Source organism: Tympanuchus pallidicinctus, unplaced genomic scaffold, assembly GCF_026119805.1.
Source record: "Tympanuchus pallidicinctus isolate F22 unplaced genomic scaffold, pur_lepc_1.0 scaffold3, whole genome shotgun sequence".
NCBI classification, from domain to species: domain Eukaryota; kingdom Metazoa; phylum Chordata; class Aves; order Galliformes; family Phasianidae; genus Tympanuchus; species Tympanuchus pallidicinctus.
The window spans coordinates 95,923,341-95,943,329 of NW_026294747.1; the positions used below are offsets into that span (position 1 = coordinate 95,923,341).

A 19,989-nucleotide genomic window follows, 5' to 3' on the forward strand; every position below is an offset into this window, starting at 1 on the left:
AATCGTAAGTAACAGAGAAATATCCAAGGAATTTTCAGGCGATTAATCCAAGTTTAAAAACAGCATCATCCCAACAGCAAACTGCAGAAATTGCCTGGAATGTTAATAGAGGGCACTTCTGGAAGGAATACTTTGGTTGTTGATTCTTTCCCTTGAAAACCACTTACTGAAAGGGATGTTACTGATTTATGGTGCCTTCTGCCTTTCTTTCCAGAACTCCAGTGCAGACCATCGGGTTCGACTGGATCTTGGGCTATGGGACAAATTCAGTGAACTTGCAACAAAGTGCATTATTAAAATAGTGGAATTTGCAAAACGATTGCCAGGCTTTACAAGCTTGACCATTGCAGACCAGATAACTCTACTTAAAGCAGCCTGCCTGGACATACTGGTACGTATCTTTATATTATTTCCTTAGTAGTGATTTATTTTCTATTACACTCTGTTACTGTAATTGACAAAAGGTCAAATGCTGCCCCAGCTTTAATGGTTGCATAATTAAACTCACCAGCACATTCACAAGTGGATTCTAGCATGTTTACTAATACTTGTTATTTAGGATGGCTGTGCTTTTCAAAATACATAGTGAGACTTTACACTTCATGGATTTCAGTATAGCTGCAAGAAAGGCGTGTTTTGAAATAATAAAAAAGAAGTATATGCATGTCTGGAAAAGTTTCCCCATCTTTAGCACTGAAGAGTGGTCTGATTTTCTTTCCTCCTCCTCTTCTTCCTCCTCCCGCAAATCAGTGCAGCCAGGGCTCTGCATGGAGGATTTCCAGAAGGAAGCCTGCTGAGTTTTAGGGGTGTGCTGTACAGCTGGTCATGAAATGATTTGAGGATCCAGATCCAAATATTTGGAGTGAGCATTTTGCAGGTCGTAGCGATGCACTTAGAGCCCAGCAGGCACAGAGCCTTTGGTACACAGGATTACCTGCTTTTAGGAATGCTGTAGGTGCCTATGAAGGTGGACTCCTGTTTGTGGACTTCGTACACATTTGAGGAAAAAATGCAATTCAATTTTAAATAGAGAAGTATAAAATCTACAGAAGAGAACTATGCAGATAAGCTTGAAATTTTCCTCTATACCATGCCACTGAGTGGCAAGCTCTTCTCTCTCTCTTTGTCTCTGGTGGTTTGTCATGCTGACCTTCAGAGGAGCCCTCTGGGATCTCATCATTTCTTTATACAGACCTTAGATGTCTTCAGGCTTTTAAAGGCAAATATGCTCTTATTATTGACTATTGCAGTGACTTTTAGTAAAACAGTTAATGCTTTAAATGTGTTTTAAATAATTCAAACATGATTTATACATCCTCTAAATGTTTCCTTCTGAGCATCAGCCTTCTGGTCCTTACTGAACGAGGTGAATTTTCAGTGTGATGAGGAAGCCCATTGTAGGGCGGCTACTGTAGATATATTTCTCAGCCTAACGTGGGAGTTTAAACTAGAGAATTTCAAGTTAAAGTGATTAACCTTGGAATTTCTAAAAGTGCGTTACTTCCAACAGGAGCCTATTGGGGAAGATGTTAACTGCTGTGACCTTTTCCTCTTGTGTTGTCAAAAGCTGTTGTGAGGAATTGTGTTTAGAGGACACTGATGTAGGAGGAAAAGGGGGTGGAGGAGGAGAAGGGATATTATTCTTTGGCCTATAAAAAAAGGAAAGCTGAGATTGCCATGCGGTCTTCGAGAGTCACTTCTCATTATCACTTTCTTCCAGTCCCATTCAGACCAGGCCATCTCAGCATTATCACATGTGATCCCTCTGTAAGACAGGGCCATTTATTACTGATTGTGTGCCTGTCATCGTTAGCTCTGCCATGAGAAGGTGCAGTTACATTCCTCTTACACCAGGAGGCATACAGGCATACACTTGGACATTTCCTCAAAAGTATTCTGCTAGAAGTATGGGAAGAGAATTGCTTTCTGTTTGCAAAGCCTACAGGAACTATTCAAAAATGATGGTAGGGAGAAAGGTTGGGATATAGCAAAAACCTGTTCATCCAAACACTTTAACCCTAAAACTTCATGCTTTAAACTGCATTCCCTTCTTGGAGCTGCCATTTTCTGGCTCTGTAGCTACTGGGGAAAAAAGCTGTACCCTGATTCTGTAATTGTTAAGGATCCTGTGGGTTCCTGGAGTTCACAGAATATCCAGAGCTGGAAGGAACCTGCAAGGATCATCAAGTCTAACTCCTGATTGCACATAGGACTAATAAAGATCTAGATAAAGGCACAGGGCTGAATAGAGGCACTTCACAGCCTTTCATCAAGGTGGCTAAACAAAAACTTGCTCCTTAGAATATTAATAACAAGGCTGGTAGTAAATGGTAACTATATTTCACCTAATTCATGGACAGAAAAGGTTGATTCTTATTTTAAAGCCAATTCACCACTTCTATTCCTGGGGAGTACGGTAATATCCAAGCTGTACTTACAACCTTTACTGAGCTCTGTCATTCCTGTCCACCTGCTTGTTGTCTTCTTTATATTTCACAAAACTGCAGAAGGTGACACATCTGTGCAGGTAGACATACAAGCACCATAGCTGCCTGCAGTAGCAAGAGATGAGGATTCTTCAGACTCAAGATGGATAAGATGAGCTTGCTGTGAGAGTCCTAAGTTTCCAGTGTGACATGTAGACAAGCTTTATGTGACTACTTTATGTGCTGCTTAAAAAGAAAAAGGGATAATTACCACCACCACAGTTATGTGTAGCATGCGCATGGTCTGTGAAATGCCCATATCCATTAAACCCACATCACCTGCACGTAGTCTGATTGGAGTGCAGCTCTGTATCTTTATTTAAGCTAAATAACAGCACTTTTAGCAGTGTTTTCGTAGAGCCTGCTTTCCCCCTTAGTTCTCCTAGCCAGGCACAGCGTGTGCCTGACTGCAGCTGGCCGTGTGCCTGCATTGCTGGGCAGTGCTGCCCTGCACCCAGGGACCTGCTGAGGATTCATGCTGAGGGAACACTGGTCAGGGCAGAGCTCCGAGCAGGTGCCAATCTGCACGACCACAGTAGAGATTTCTGCAGATCCCAAATGTCTTCATTTCTTTGGCCTTTGTAGCTAACACCTCTGTATTGCCAGTCTGTGCTTGCAGACCTTGTTCATGTTTGCCCTCCTGACAAGGGGCAGCATCTCGGTGGGGCTGCTGGAGCCCTGTGCTTTAGGCATGAGCATGAGCACTCTGTGTCCAGCCCTGGTTCAATGGACCTGGTTTTACCTCCTGGGCAGGGGTGAGTCCAAAGCACTTAGAAGCACCACTGAGGGCTCAGCTTAGCTGGATCTTGCAGCCTTAGATGCCTTAATCCCCTGACACCCTGAGAAAGGAGATACTGCCAGGAACTTAATAAACTCCATTGGATGTGGGTCAAATAATTGTTTTATGTACAAACAAACACAAATTCTATAAGGGAAATAACATCAAGTCTTGCAAAATAGTTAAAGGCGCCAACTGAGGCTGGTGGAATTTGTATTTGCTCTGGAGCCAAGGGTTCCAGGGATAAATGTTACTAAAATTCAGTAACCCTCATAAAAGTGACTGCTTCTGTCTGCCGGTCCGCTGGCCCCGTGGCAGGAGAGCATCGGATGTGGAGGGACTCCATAGTTCAGTCTTACTCGAATCCAATGGGAAAACCCTGAAGTTCTCAGCTCTAATAATGCCATTGTTAGTTTTTGCTGTAAAATCCCAATGAGCACCAAGCAGGAGCTTGTGAGCACAGGGTAACTCGTTCCAGAGAGCATGGCAGTGCTGGGAGGTTTGTTGATCTGCTGATGCCCTTGCAGAGGTTGAGTTTCTCTCCTTGGGAAACTGTCCTGGCTGGGGCAGTGAGCGTGTGGCACAAGGAGTTCTTACTTCAGCAAATCTGTGTAAAGCAGGTAACAGTATGACAGCAGCAGCAATACATGCAACATTCTGGATGTTTGGGTTTTGTGTGAACTGGATGGTGGATTTTTTTCTAGCTGTTTGTAACTGAGTTGTAGACACTTCAAGATGTATTCTTTAAAACAAAGGGTCCTTTAATCATTGGCAAGAACCTTATTTATGGCTGCAAGTGGCATTTAAGAGCAGAGTGACAACTAAAATACTTGGCTTAGTTACAAAATCTAAACAGTACTGAGGACATTAGGAGGATGTCTTCTAGACAGTTTAAAATGGAGAAAGATACAATGATTTCTTATTTTGAAGTGCTGACATTTCCCATATGTTCTTCAGTGACTATGAGCTTGAAATTGACTTTACTTTGACACTGGAAGTTTGCCCAAGAAAGGTTTAGCAGCAACTCAGCAATATCCATAGCATTTCACAGATCTTGATGAAGGGCATAAATTAAAAAAAAGGAAAGAAAAACACAAAAACATTTTAAATGATCTGTCTCAGAGTTTAATAACAGTGTGTTGTGGGATAATGTAGAAGGAATGTAGGAGAAACCTGAGACCTGATTGCTCCAGTCAAGTTAAGTGCATTGCAGAAAACACATACTTGAGCTTCAGCTGTGCCAGTTGCCCCGTCTGAGCCACTGCAGGCTCATCCAATTAAAGGCTCAAGCGGCATTTAGGCACAAAAGCCTGCAGTTTGCCTTTTGTGAAAAACCTTCCCAGTTGCCGGCTGTGCCTGGAAGTAACTGCATTCCGTGGGACCCGAAGGTTTTAATCGTGAATTGTGCAAGGCTCCCTGTGCCTGCTCACTGGCTCTCTGGTTCCCTCCCCAAGCCCCCGGCTCACTTCTGCTGCGGGTGCAGCCTGGATGACCTCCATGCCGGCCCTGTGGCAGCTTCAGGCTGCTCCGTGCATCTGCAGCAGAGCGAGGCCGGCCCACAGGGAGTGCTGGGGAGCCCGCAGCCTGCATACAGCAGGAGGCAGGTTGCTCGGGGACAACGGCTCTGAAGAGGTGTTTGTTGTTCCACCAGCTGCCTCCACGCTCCTTATCGTTCTTTTTAAACACCGTAGAATTCTAGAATGCCCCAAGTTGTTAGGGGGAGGATCATGGAGCCCAGCTCCTGGGTGTAAAAGGATAAGAAACAGCGTGAGGGGCGAGAACCTCCAGCGGTTCCTGGCGGCGTAGGGCATGGTCGCCGTGCCGTCTGCTACTGACAAGGCACCGTGCTTTGTAGCTTTCCCTTCCAGTCACAGCCCTCAGGTGCGCGTTGGCCATCGCACGAAAGCCCCGCGTTCCTCACGGCCAGCTTGGAGGTGTGACCGCACGCCTTCCCCGCCACGCGCTGCTGTCTGCGCTCGGGGCGGCCGGCTGACCTCACACGGGCGGACCGGCCGGAGACAACGCAGCGCCTTCCTGCGCCGCTCGGCCGCGAGGTGCCGGCTCGGGGGAGGCCGCCCGGGCGGGTGCGGTGCGCGGCACGCGGCTGTGGCTGAGGGGAGAAGAGGAGAAGCTGGGCGAGCTGCTGAGGCTGCCGCGTGCTGCCGCGTGAGGGCTCAGAGCCGCTAATCGGCTCAGAGGCAGCGCGCGGGCGGCGGGACAAGGAGCGCTTTGTGAGCTGCCGGTGGGGACGAGTCAGGGCCCGAGCTCGGCGCTGACGCCCGGTGCGGCCCTGAGTCAGCGCACCTTGCTGAGCGGTGCGGGGGAAATGAGCAAAGGAAGAGCGTGTGCGGGGACCGCCTTAACCGGCATCTGCGCCACAGCGCCTCTCAGGTGTTCCGTAGGGCGGGAGTGCGGCGAGCAGTGGCCTGCTGCTCCTTCCCTGTTGGGCCGCCTTTCTATTTTGTCTTTCTCCCAACCGAGCGTTTGTTCACTTGCTGGTTGAGTTCTGCAGCAGAACTTTCCGTTTATTTGCCGTCACAGAAGAAATGAAGGAGCCCCAGAGCTGAGGCTCTGTTCTGCCTCCTTCACCGGCTGGGAGCTGCCTGCGCTCACGCAGAAGGCGCAGATGCCTCGTCCTGGCAGCGCCGCGGCTCAGAGCAGCACTGCCACACAGACGCGCGCCCCAGACCAATGCGATATGGGGAGCTCAGGTACCTGCATGGTCTTGCTGGGATCAGCGTGGCAGTGCAGTAACGTTTTATAGTTCGATGTGTAGAGCATACTAATTACAGAGCGATTGATGGGATTATTATGGTAATGTTGATGAGTGAAGGCATGGGAATGGCACAGAATTTTTGAGTATTTCATAACTAGAGGGAAAACATTGAAGTGACCAATTTCTACAGTAAAAATAATCGTAGACAATTGTTTATGTGGTACTGGAGAGCTTCGGGGCTACTGGAACTGAACGTACCGGAGTTTGATTTCATATTGTTTTGACATGAGCACATACTTCAGTCCACGGGTAATTTGCTGCATTTGGAGAATGCAGCAAACCTCTCAAGCACGGAATTCTTCAGGTTTCATTTCTATCCCTCCACAGATCCTCAGAATTTGCACAAGATACACACCAGAACAAGACACCATGACATTTTCAGATGGCCTTACCCTGAACCGAACTCAGATGCACAACGCTGGATTTGGCCCCCTGACCGACCTCGTGTTCACCTTTGCTAACCAGCTCCTGCCTTTGGAAATGGATGACACAGAAACCGGTCTCCTTAGTGCCATCTGCTTGATCTGTGGAGGTACCGTGCAGTGGGGAGTCAGATGCCTTTGGAACAACAGACGCATTAAGATCTTCATTTATGTTTTACTTGTTCTGCTTTCCTGTACTCAAATATATAGATATATATAGAATATGTATATGTAGTGTTATTATGTATTATATATATGCCACCTAAAACAGCTGCACTAAAGGCTTGCTTTCCACTGATGATGGTTATTGTTTTCGTTACTGGTGTGGTTTAAAATGAACTGGATCAGTTCCAGTTCATCTTCATCTTATTGTGTGCCTCGTAAAGTACTACTGTAGGATATATCCCACTGCTTCTTCCTGAGCAGCGTTTGGGTACCTTCATGACTGAGCTCCGTTAGGGCAGGAGGTGGTTGTGCAGCTGTACTCATAAATACAATTGCATGCATATGCATAGGGTTACATTTCTACAGAAGTCATTGGGAATAACCAAGAAAATGCAGGCTGTGCTTCAAATTTAGCAGAATAGCACTGGTAACATGACTGGGGGGAAGAGGTGGGGAGGAGCCGATTCCAAGGGGCATTGCCAGGTAAAATCTGGTAAAGCTACATTTCTTCAATGCGAAAAAGAAAGACTTACATCGTTTCCAGAATTCTCTTAAATTTCTGTTAATTTAATCACCCAATATCTATCCCACTGTGCAAATTCTGGGTAGCATTAGAAACACTGTTCAGATGGGCCTGTTGAAATGCAAACTCAAAACTGTTTTGGGGTTGTTTTTTTTTCATAAGTAAGCTTTGCCGTGCTTAAATTATTATTAGAGAGTAACTGTTTTGAAAACAAAAGTCAGTCTTTATTGAAGGTGGCCCTTTAGTACAAAATGATTCCACTTTTATGTCTCTAACCATAACCCATCAGAGGCAATGATGGGTTCTGAGACGCCTCTAATGTATCACTGGTGCATTGCCTTTTATGGCTGGCGTTTGTTGTCACTTAAGCTAGCACTGCCATCTGCTGATACATGGTGGTAACTCACTTTGGTTTAGTGTCGATGCAAAGGCCAAATCGGCTGTAATCAGTTTGTAAACCTGGATGAATACAAAATTAATTCTCAAATACTGTTTGCAGGAAGGTATTTTCCCCCTAGATAGGGAGCTTGACGTAGTTCTGAAGCACTGAAATGACAAACCTGTTCAGTAATCAATGAAAAATGAAGCTAAGTTTTGGAAAGCTATGGTTTGTCATCTTCCTAATGGAATAAATGCTACAGAGTGTATTTCTCCGTATAAATGGAGAAAGTGATGAAACTCATGGAGGTTTAATCAAAAACGTGGAAAAGATTCTATGATTTCTTTCTGTGATGAAGAAAATAAAAACGTTTAAGATCATAGAGTGACATGATGCTTCCTGCAGATCGCCAGGACCTTGAAGAACCAATGAAAGTGGATAAGCTTCAGGAGCCGTTGCTTGAAGCACTGAAAATTTATATCCGAAAGAGACGACCCAACAAGCCTCACATGTTTCCAAAGATCTTAATGAAAATCACAGATCTTCGTAGCATCAGTGCAAAAGGTACAGTTCTCAGCGTGTTCTCAGCGTGTTCTCGGAGGACATTGGCCTGAGGACCTGGGTGGTTGGTCCTGTGGGTGTTTTTAACACAACTGAGAGGTCCTGCTGACCTTTCTTTTCATCTTGTTCATGTAACTGCCTGTTGGAAATGGTTCTACTTCCAACGTACACAATGCCACATTTTCCATACCATTCTCTATGAAGTCATTAATTGCTTTCCAGTTGTAGTGCTTGCTCCTTTGTTCCTGACAGTTTAAGTTAGTTATGAATCTGCTCCATCAGCATTCATCTGGAAAGTTATTCATTGCCTTTGTAATGGTTTCTGAAACTTCTCAGCTCAGGCATGAATATAAACTCTCCCTTCTTATCTGGAGTTATGCAGTGACTGAGTGCTCTCTGCAGCACTGGCATTGTAGCAGCATGGAAAAGCAAAGAATGTCAACAGATTCCATTCTCTGGAATCTTTCCCCAATAATCAGACTGTTTTTTCTTTAATGTTGTTGACTTTTCTTGCCTTTTTTCGCTTCTAAGAAGCGGATTCATACTCCACTAGACTAATTGTAAGTTGATGATCAGGAGTCTGTACGTTGTACCATGTATTTGAACTCTGAGGTTTATGGCTATAAATTGTGTATAAGTTGTTCTGTTTGATAGACAAAATCTTCTTCCCAACAGAAACAAACTGTGTGAAGGACATCCATTCTTCACTGTGGAATCTTTATATCCTCACTGTTTGACATTTAATTCCAGATGTAGTGGAAGTATTGAGTCACAGCTTGAACCAGTAATTGAGCACCTGGTAGGAAGGCAGGGCCAATCCAGGGGAGCACAGGTGTACTGCATGCACCTGAGAGAAGTAAGGGGTAGAGCCAGGACCCACCCCTTCCCAGACCTCATTTAAGGGTTGGCAGTAGAGCTAAGGGTATCTTGCTGGAGATCCCTGTGTACCTGAGGCCTTCCAAGGGTGAGCAGATTCTTTTCTTCATTTCTGTGTCCACAGCTGCTGCATTTAAGCATATTCTCTACCTGCTGTAGCCTAGGGCTTTGCTACAATGCTGTCATTGCTACGCTTTTCATTGTATAATAGCTTTACACCAGAATATTTCTGTCTCTTTATGGTCCTCGCCACTTTCCCTAGAATCATAGAATGGCTTGAGTTGGAAGGGACCTTGAAGATCATCTCATTCCAACTCCCCTGCTGTGGGCAGGGCTGCTACTCACCACATCAGGCTGCCCAGGGCCCCATCCAGTCTGACCTTGAATGCCTCCAGGGCTGGGGCATCCTCAGCCTCTCTGGGTGGCTGTGCCAGGGCCTCACCACTTTCTGAGTAAAAACAAATGTTTTCCTAACATCTAACCTAAATCTCCCCTCTTGTATTTTAAAAGTATTCCCCCTTATCCTGTCCCTATTAGTACAGTTTCAGAACTTTTTATGTGATCTGTTTCTGTACTGAAAAGTTGTACTGAAGTCTCTCCAGAGCCTTCTCTTCTCTGAGCTAATAAAGCTCAGCTCCCTTAACCTTTCTTCATTGGAGAGGTGCTCCTGCCCTCTGATCATCCTTGCAGCTCTCCTCTAGACCTGCTCCAACAGCTCTGCATCCTTCGTATGCTTGGGGACCTCAGGCTTGGAGAGAGTGCTCCAGATGGGGCTTTACAAGGGCAGAGCAGAGGGGGACAATCACCTCCCTCACCCTGCTGGCTGCTTGTCTTTTGATGCAGCCCAGAATACTGTTGGCCTTCTGGGCTGTGAGCGCTTACAATTGGCTCATGCCAAGCTTTTTTGCCCACTGGCCCAAGTCCTTCACTGTAGGGCTGCTCTCCAGGAGTTCTCCCAGTGTGTTCTCATATCTGGGATTTTCCCAACCCAAGTGCAACGTCTTGGGCTTGTTTAATCTCATTAGGTACAGACGTGCCTACTTTTTGAGCCTGTCCAGGTCCCTCTGGATGACATCCCTTCTGTTTTGTCAGTAGCTTGGTGTCATCTGCTGAGAGTATTTTCAATCCTACTGTTCATGTCATTGATGAAGACGTTGAAGGGCACTGGTGCCAAGACTGACCCCGGGGGGACGCCACTTGTGACTGGACTCCACCTGGACATGGCGCCTTTGACAACAACTCTGGCTGTGACCATCCAGCTGTTTCTTTATCCACCTAATGGCCCAGGCCTCACATCCATCTCTCTCCAGTTTAGAGTTAAGAAATACTTGACGTTATCCCAAAGGCCACGTTAGGAGCTGCAAGCTGTATTCTGTGGCTCTTTCTCTCCCTAACTAGTATTACTTATTGGCTTGTAGTCTGGGTAGTCCAGATTAATTTTGTTGTTTTGCTTAATCCTGCACACAACAGCCTGCAAAGCCATCTCTATGTGAAAATGCCTGTCGTTGCACTTGGGACACACTGAGCAGTTGGTTAGCTTCAGTTACATCAGATGTAAGCAGAGCTGCTGTGTACTTTTGTGAGTCATTAGCCCAAAGCACCTGCAACTCACAGAAAACAGCTTCACCAAAGTATCCCTTTGGCTGAGTTTGTTTTATAAAACAAGGGTTTGTTAGATTCTGATTCTTACTTCACAGTTTGCTGTGAGGCAATATTTACTTCTGACATTGCACCACACCTGTTTAGCACAGAGCCCCCAGCATTTTGTCCTCCTTCAGGCTTTGCAGATCCCATCCAGCTTAGAAACTGTGAAGTGCATTCCAATTTATAAAGCCTTCCAAATGGTAGCAGTTGCCTTTAATTTCTCAACATCGTTTAGTACCGTTTTGGTTCCTTCTGTGTAAAGATGTGGTTCATCTAATTTACTGTACTGTACTGTTGGCTGCTGTGATCACCATTTTAAATCAATTTGTTAAGGAGAGCTCATCTCGCTCCATTTTGCTGCAATGAGTTACATAGTACATAATTTTGTATGCAGAACTATAGAGGAAGACATCAAAGCCGTTAAAATAACGTACCCTGAAATTAGTACTGATGGTGCTAGGGAAAAAGGAATTGCACATCTCGTCCTGATGGAAAGGATTTCTTTCTGTTTTCCTCCTAAAGGTGCGGAACGCGTCATTACATTGAAAATGGAAATTCCTGGATCCATGCCGCCTCTTATTCAAGAAATGTTGGAGAACTCTGAAGGACACGAACCACTGACACCAACCTCAAATGGAAATACTGCAGAACACAGCCCGAGTATCTCACCTAGCTCAGTGGATAACAGCAGTGTCAGCCAATCCCCTATGGTGCAATAAGACATTTTCCAGCTACTTCAGACATTCCTAACACCTTATGTACAGGGATGAAAAGCAAGAAAAACATTTTTACTGCTGCTTACTTTCTGGACTTAATATATATCTATATATGTATATATATATAGATAAAAACTCAACAAGGACCAAGAAATTTTCGTATGTATCGATATATACTCCTTGCTGTTTAAACTCTTAAAATAGAAAATGCAAACTTTTGAAACTCTAAATCAGCCATTTCATGCAAAAAAAAAAAAAAAAAAAAAGTTAAGCTTCTGTTTTCTCTTCTGAACATTCAAGACTGCATGGTGACAAGACAGATCTCAAACTTTAAATTCTGGTTGCATTTCTGATGACTTTGTACATACAGATGTATGGCTGTACTTTCTGTACTGGATGTTTGGTGCTTTCCTTTTGTCTCTCATACCTAAAACGATCAAGACACCAACCAGATGCAATGGACTACTGTACACATCCAGAAAAGGAAATTTCAAGGACTGTCTGATTAGTTAATACGAAAGCTACTCTTTGATGCCCTCAGTTTGCATCTCCTTCCTTGTAAAAAGTATACAAAATCCCTGCACTCGCAGAAAAGACATCGGTGTCAGCATTAACTGCCAGATCAGTTATTCAGATGTCATTTGTTCCACTGTTAACGTCACTTTAAAATTTAAAAAGTGGTTTATTAGCTGGCTGGTGACCTAGCTACACCGGTAACTACTACATTTCTACAGTAATGATAGCCTCCAAGGCAGAAACACTTCTCAGTGTTACCGTGTTTTTGTTTACTTATTCACAAGCCATTAGAGAAACTTCATGGGATGATAACCAGCAGACTCAGTGACAGCTTTCAAATGGGTGAGTCCAGGGTATTTCCTTCAGAGTCGACCGCCAGGAATGAGCTGAACTATGCGGCCTTCCAGGTGCTAGGGAAGTACAGGCAGGACTTCCAGAAACACAAGGAGAGAATCTGCCTTCTTGGCCTTGTTAAATCACCATGAAGCAGAGTGAAAACTGTGGTAGAATGGTTAACAGATTTAAAGTGTCAGTTTCTTAGGTTTCATTTAAAGCACTAGTGGATTTTTTTTTTATATATTCTAGCAAGTCTGTGATGTACTTTCACTGGCTCTGTTTGTACATTGAGATTGTTTAACAATGCTTTCTATGTTCATATACTGTTTACCTTTTTCCATGGAGTCTCCTGGCAAAGAATAAAATATATTTATTTTAAAAAAACACCTATGTGGAAGTGGTCCCTCCAGCCCCATGTTACACACACAAGACAGAGAGTTTTCCATTTTTTAATGTTTAAACTTCGTTTCAAAAAGCAGGTTTGCTGTTTGCAACCATGACAATTAAAATGTGCTTTAGCACCGCTGTCTAGAACATCTCTACAAGCCAGTCAGACAAATACATGACATTTCAATGAGTAAAAAAGAGCATAAAACTGTAGGTGTAAGAACAAAATGTTAAAATGCCTACACACAAGAATAAAAACCATCAATTACATTTATCACATAAAATAAGTCAAATGTACAAAAGTTTGCGACAGAAGGGACCAAAAGGACAACACAAGATAGTCGCTGGAAAACAGTGGTGTGCTCTTTGGGCACTTAATTAAACATATCAAAATCATCATCTTCATCAGACTCTGCAAAATATTTCACTTCTTTCCTAGCCCGGCCTGTCCGGGGCTTTGGGGCAGTTTCGGAGGCAAAGCCTGACTGGAAGATTTCCACATCCGAATCCTGGTCAAAAGTGGCCTTCTTGGATTTCTTTGGAAAAGAAAAGACAAATCCTTTGTGAAGCTCTGTGCATTTTGCATCTTGACATTCAGACCTGAAGCAACTCTTCTCTAACAACTGATACATAACCACATCTGCACCCCAGTTGGTACCTCAGCACCCTCCCATAAGAATGTGCATCTTGGATTGAAAGGAATCTGTTAGGTTATCGTTTACAAGTGGAAAGGACCATTGGGAGAACTGACCTTGCATGGTGTTGATTTAGGTGTCTTCTTCCCAGGGTTGTATTCACCTTCATTTTCTGAGCTTGATGCTTTCCTTTTCTTTGCCCCTCTCCCTTTTCCTAGGTGAGAGAATATAATTTCAATAAAACATCACAGTTCAGCAAACCGGAAAAAAAACATTACTACATTTTATCATGTCTGCGTGTAAAGTTCAAATTCAGTCTACAGCCAGAAAATACAACATAACATGGTTGGTTTTCTCAGTTTTATATCTCTCTTTTATTCTTCCTCTGGAGTTACCATTTGTGCCAGCAATTCATACTGTCAGTTCAAGACAGGGCCAAAATTCGCTAACCTAACTTCTTCCAGACTTACGAAGTACTCCAAGTCCTCGGCAACTTTTTGTGCTGATAACACAGCATTAATGCACCTTCCCAGCTGAGGAATTTGCTGTTCACAGCAGCTATCAGCACTGGCACATCTTTTCCCTTTGCAGTGTTGCAGTGAAATCACTGCAATGCTTCTGTCATTTTCTTCCTAGGATTCTTAGGAGAACTGGGATGCCAATGAATTGGTTTCAAGAACCAGAAAACCTGACTTAATAGAACTACCAAAGATCAGAACCTTACTGATGTGTATAAACGTGAGCTCACAGAATGAAAATAACCAGTACCCAACAGAACGGATGAGCAATTAAAAGGGGTTGGAGGCATTAAATGCATTCCCAGCAGCTAAGGTCACTTAAAAAGTTCACAGCAGTGATAGTCAAGAAACGCCAATGAACTACTGCTGTCATAGAAGAACGCTCAGGGCTGAGTAATTTGCTGGTGATTCATTCACTCATGAATCAGCGTGGTTCTTCTTTCCCTCCAAATATAATTGTGAACCCATGTTATAGAGAGCCCAGACACCGTGTGATGCTAATTGTCACCACACCTGAACTACTACCTTTGGGTGCTGCAGTCTTCTTTGGAATGCCAAATTCTGAATCCGAGTCAGAATTTACAGTTTCCATCTTCTTGGCCTTGGGAGCCCTCTTCGGTTTAGGTGGTACGTCTACTTTTGCTGTTAGAAGTTAGAGATACTGGATATGTTAAATTCACATATTGCTTAGAAATATTAAATTTTACTAGACTACAGCATAAATGGCAGATGTTAAAATGAGATGAGCCTCCTCCACTTGAGGAAAACATGCTTCAGCTTTTAGGTAAGAACTGTGAGGAATAAAAAGGAGGTGTTTCTTTTGTCAAGAAAACCTTTTAATTAAATTCTACCAGTTCATTCATTATGTTCCAGTGTTTTTAATTAAACGCTTTCTCATCTTCTTGAGCACAAAACAGGTGACTGTTATCTAAAGCAGCAACAGAAGTTTCCAAGTTGGATATTTAAAACATGCTCAGATACGTTACATTACAGGACAGCTCGCTACTTGTGCCATTTCTGCCTTCACAGTGGTACAGTCTTTGCCACAACTGCAGAACAACCCTCCCCATGATTACTGCAGGACTCTAAGGCACAATGCATCTGTGTTGTTTTCTGTTTACCCAATGAAAAAGAACCTCAGAAAAAGAAGAAAGGACAGGAAGGAGACATATCTGTGGAATCCTTACTGAATTTCTACTACTGCTACACAACTTGGCCATCTTTAAAAGACAGAACTCATATTGCTCCAAAAGCAAAGCCTCCTATTTATCTCCATGGAAATTACAACGAATATGAACAGCTCAATAACACCATTCAGTAATGTTTTCACTGTAGTCACCACCATTATCTATGCATTTTTATTGGTGACGAACAAGAGCCTGCATGCTGTGCTGGTAAAAATCTGCACCAGCGGACGTGACCCACTGTCACTGTCAGCACTGCTGGAATGCACCCCCACTGTCTCACTGTGCTCACTGTTTGGTCTCTATAAACATTCAGCAAGTGTCAATTAATGTCAGTGGGTGCAATGTTTCTGAGAGGAATTCAATTCCACTTCTTTGCTTCATCTGCACTTCCACGTCAGACACCATATTGTCAGACTGCCCCTCTGCTGCCATCTGTTGCATCACAATTAAATGCAATGGAATATTGCTGGGAAGGTTCATCCTCAGCTGCCATACCACCACCATCCGCCTCCGATATCGTGGGCCGAAGTAATAAAACAGGAGGCATTACTTTTGGAGCAGCCCTCATACACTCACACCAAGGAGGACAAGAAGTACTGCACTCCACATGTTGGAAGACAAACCAGCCTGTTATAAAACCCTCTGCTACACTCCTGACCTATGTGTTATCCGTCAGTCCTAAATACCTCAAAGATACAACATGTAAAAAGCTCCAGATAGCAGGAACGTGGACACTGGTGAGCACTCAGGCTTTCATCTGTGATACTGCTAAGGGAATGTCTTCAGACAACAGATGAGTGTCTCCAGAACCTTTCTGGCTATGCTGCCTTTAACTGCTACCTGCTGGAGAATCACTGCACTGCTTTGTGTGATTGTGATACCTACTGAGTAGCCTCAGTATCACGTCCTGGTAATATTAAAAAGCTTTCTTTGGCATCAAGGAGAGGCTCCGGCAGCCTTTTAGATAGACTTTGAGGGTGAAGAACTGATGCTTAAGTTGGAACTCAGGAACCATATATGAAAACGACTTAAAACAGGTCTCTATAGATATTTCGATTAGAAGACAAAAGAAGTATATTAGCATAAAGCAAAGCAGAGTCAGTCAATGCCAGAGATCAGGAAATTTCATCTCAAATTGATCGAGGTCTGAGAAGAAGCTGATCTCCTAACTATTCCTTTATTTTCCCTGGACTAAGAAAGGAATGTGGCCATACAGATAACAAGACAGAAAAAGTAGTTCTTCAGTATCAGCTTCCTGTCCTCCAAAATTCAGGCTCTGAAGTCACAAAAAAACCCCCACACAACTGTCTGTAATAATTGCTTCAGCTACACAACAGACATTCCCCTGTGAGGCACTCACCAAGGGTGCGTGGATATCAGAAGATGGACACAGCACCAAGGACATGACTAAAAGAATACCAGCTGACCAATAACTAAGCGTGTTGATTTAGCACTGCACTGGCAAAGAAACTGTGATCATGAATAGTTTGGGCAAAGGGGAGAAGATGAAAACTGCTGAATGCTGTGAATTTTCGTGCACCAAAAAGGAAATTGTGTCTCTAAGACTACTACTGAGACAAAAGTATAACTCTTCTTCCCTGGACAAAAGCCTGTTGATACCTATTTTGTAAGAGTAAAGGTTAATCAGCACTCAGAAACATCACAAATGTGTTTTAAAGTTTCAAAGCTATGTTAGTGACAACTAATTGCATCTACACCTTCACAAAAGAGAAAGGGAGAGAGAGGTTGAATGCTAAGTTGCATCCATGCTACTACATACACAGGTCTTGTATTTAAAACAGAAGTTCATCATAAAGGACTTAAAAATAATCTTCATTCACTGTATTATAGAACTTTACTATTGATGATTAAAAAGTCTTCAAGTGTTTGAGAATCAGTCAGACGTTCACTGATTCAAATAGAGTAGCACAATGTCAGTGAGACAGATTAGAACTGTGGAAGCAAAGAGGGGAGGGTGAATGGACGCTGCAAATCCCTGGCACCTAACCCATAAAACAAGATATTTTTTCCTCATTTTTAATAAAGTAAATTAATTATAGTAACTGGCTGCTTTCTTGCAGATTTTCTGGAGGCATCTTTTTGTGATATTAATGTACTAAGCTCAGCTGTAAGCTGGTCAGAGAAGACCACCATATTACAGTCAAAAAAATTGCTTTTGGATGAGAGACTATTAAGAAGAAAAAAATGAAGTCATCTGAAAGAAGTAATAGAAGCAAGGCAAAGATTTGAAAGCAGAAAAAACCTGCAGTCTATTATCTGCTAAGAAGACAACAATTTTTCAGCTTAGGTTCAGCATTAATTATGGCAAGCATTTGATATAATCCTTAAAATGTATTCAGAAACAGGCTCAGAGCTCTCCTTTAGAAGTAGAAAGATAACAGTATATATGCCAATATTCTCCAAGGAACACAGTGCTTAAACAACTTATTCCAACAAATATCCATGCACAACTAATGAAACCTATACAAGTAATGAACTCGCTCTTGGAACTGTCCTGAATTCCACGGTTTAAGAACATGCAAATTGCCAGTTCTAAAAGCCTGACTAAGAAATGAAGAAACTTCTGCCTCTGAAGTGTAAGGGTAGCCTTCCGTTCTCTGTATCAAAAACTACAACCACGTACCACTGTGGCAGCTACATGGGCTGCTTAGGACTTAAGCACTTCCTGGGGATTCCTCCTTTGCACTGTTGCCCTTCCTTCTAACATTAATAAGTTAGATGCATTATAGAAGACTATCTTCAACCTGAAGGACATCATGGCTCATTTATTCCCTGAGAGTTAAAGCCTTTCATTAGTTTAACTAAAAGGCAGAGCTCCATACATAGTAAGTATTGACATTATTGTAGACAGAAAGAATTTAATATCATTAAGGAGCTGGGAGAAATTCACTCCCTCTCCTGCAGTGCCACTGAATTTGAAATAAATGAATGCTATTTCCACTTTTAAGATGATGATGGTGAAAAGATGATGCAAAGATGGAAGTGAAGAACTTTAAAAAAGGTTTGATTTACAGGGTAATCCTACACTTACCTTTTTTAGCAGCTACTGTTTTACTTAGAATTTTCTCTGTTTGTTTTGGGGCGAAAGGTGATGAGAAAACAGGAGTAGAATCCTCCTCATCACTGTCCAATTTTGTTGTATCTATAACCACAGAGTATGTTCAGAATAAGATTTGTTCACTGCATATTTTAAATCATCCTTATTGGTTACATTCAAGATCAATCCCACAGATCCACTCTTCTGATACTACAGCCAGGCTATGGGCACACCGTGTACCTACAGTACAAGCTGTGCTCCTCTCAGGATCAGAACCTCTGATTCCATTTCCCCTGCATAAATCTCAATACCACTATTCTTAAAATACTGCATTAAGTTTCTACTTATGACATGAAACCCCACACATATTCCGTAACGGTAAATAGATCAGTGAAAACAAGCTCACCATCGTCTGTCTTCTGAGAGTAAGATGGGAATGAGAAAATGTTCCCAAAGTCTTGATTTTTCTTCTCTTGAGACATTTTTCTACTTCCAGACACAAGAAGAAATTGCATAAACTACATTAACTACATATTGAAATAGGCAGACGTTATAGCATCCATAAGAGATTAAACTATTGCTTTTGCAATGTAGCACGTATCTAGCATTTCAGCAGGCAAATCCTTAATAAAATCTCTATCCTGTCATGCATTGTAACAATTTAAATTAACAGTATTACAGTTTTATCAATAGTTCTGTACACCAAGTTGGTTCAAGAAGGAAAACAAAAAATTTTACTAAATACAATTAAGGAATGACGTTACTGACACTATTACAATTTGGTAAGCCATGTCTTCCCAAGTCAATTGCAATGATGAGATAATACACACTTCCATTCCTCCTCAGAAATGTATACGTTTTGTTTTGCATCTTATGTGTAGATTAATAATTAATCAATATTCCATCAGTTTTGTTTAGAGACTTCTGTATTCAAAACAATTATTAAAAAATATACTGCTGAGTTACAGTACTTACTCTGGAGATGGCTTTGATTTGACTGGAGAGAAGTCATATTCATCTTTTTCTAAACTGTCTGAGGGAACAAACTCATCCTCTCTGTCGTTTATAACTGGAGAGGCTTTTACTTTAAGCTCATCTAAATCATTATTATTGTTGGCATCGTCGTCATCATCAGCATCATCTTCTTCTTCTGAGAAGTCAAATGTATACTTAGGCCTCTCAGCTAAAAGAAAAATACATATTTACACATTTCAATATAGTTACGCTACCACATAAATAAATTAAAGGGGAAGTCACTCAGCAACCCCTGTCTTGGATTACAAAAGACAAAAGACTTGAGGAAAAAAAGGTCTCTGATACTTTTGCCTATTAGAGACTTTTTCAGTTATTTTTTTGCAGCCAGTTAGGTTTTTGGGCCATGTTGGACAATATAATTGCATTAAAGTTATTTCTTTGTAATGGTATTCCTTTTCAATATCCTGTGTAATTCACAGCTTTTTTGAGTAATTTCTATTCTAGTATTTTGGATGAGGAGAAAGATTTTTGGATCAAGTTACAAAATCTTCCCCAGCATCTCTTGGTTGCCATTAAGGGTTTTTTCACAAACATCACAGTGAAGAAAATACAGTGCAAGTTATCTGCAGAAGATGATGTCCTTAAGGAAGGCTGCGGTCAAAATAAAACATAGGTTAATATGTAAGCTTTTAAACTTTCTGCCACAGTGCACATTTCACAAAAACTGGAGTACCTGCAGCTCTCCTAAGCAGAGAGTCTCTTGGAATAATCACAGGCTCACTCTCTTCTAAATCACTTTCAGACTTGGACTCATCATCTGACCAGGGGTTTCGTTTCTTCACTTTTTTTGCACTGGATTTTGTAGATGATGGTGCTCTTCTTACTCTAGTACCTGTAACAAGTTAAAGCATCTTTAACAGTCAGGGAAGAAAAAAATAACAAAAAAAACACTACTTCTGCCTTTTCTAATTGTTTATGTTGCATATACTTAGCATAATTCATCTTTAAAAGTTTTCTTTAAACATTTTAGGTTTTGTTTTACTTCCTAAAG

General features: G+C 42.4%; 2 protein-coding genes across 9 annotated transcripts in view; one reads left to right on the forward strand and one right to left on the reverse strand.

Annotated features, from left to right (window-relative positions):
- Positions 1-12,562, forward strand: part of RARB (retinoic acid receptor beta) — a 318,900-nt gene extending 306,338 nt beyond the window's left edge. For all 5 annotated transcript variants that reach the window (XM_052692251.1, XM_052692253.1, XM_052692255.1 and 2 more), the window contains 4 exons: positions 215-391; positions 6,368-6,572; positions 7,935-8,093; positions 11,133-12,562. In XM_052692251.1, the coding sequence (XP_052548211.1) occupies positions 215-391; positions 6,368-6,572; positions 7,935-8,093; positions 11,133-11,329 (738 nt within the window). In that variant the 3' untranslated portion in view covers positions 11,330-12,562. The remainder of the gene's footprint in view (positions 1-214; positions 392-6,367; positions 6,573-7,934; positions 8,094-11,132) is intronic.
- Positions 12,563-12,611: 49 nt separating this feature from the next.
- Positions 12,612-19,989, reverse strand: part of TOP2B (DNA topoisomerase II beta) — a 57,309-nt gene continuing 49,931 nt past the window's right edge. The window contains exons 30-36 of one of the 4 annotated variants that reach the window (XM_052692215.1): positions 19,672-19,830; positions 18,939-19,146; positions 18,370-18,449; positions 17,958-18,068; positions 14,244-14,360; positions 13,317-13,414; positions 12,612-13,101 (exon numbers count right to left, since the gene is read on the reverse strand). In XM_052692215.1, the coding sequence (XP_052548175.1) occupies positions 12,940-13,101; positions 13,317-13,414; positions 14,244-14,360; positions 17,958-18,068; positions 18,370-18,449; positions 18,939-19,146; positions 19,672-19,830 (935 nt within the window). In that variant the 3' untranslated portion in view covers positions 12,612-12,939. Of the gene's footprint in view, positions 13,102-13,316; positions 13,415-14,243; positions 14,361-17,957; positions 18,069-18,369; positions 18,453-18,938; positions 19,147-19,671; positions 19,831-19,989 lie in introns of all 4 variants that reach the window. The other 3 variants (XM_052692213.1, XM_052692217.1, XM_052692216.1) reach the window with 3 other exon arrangements.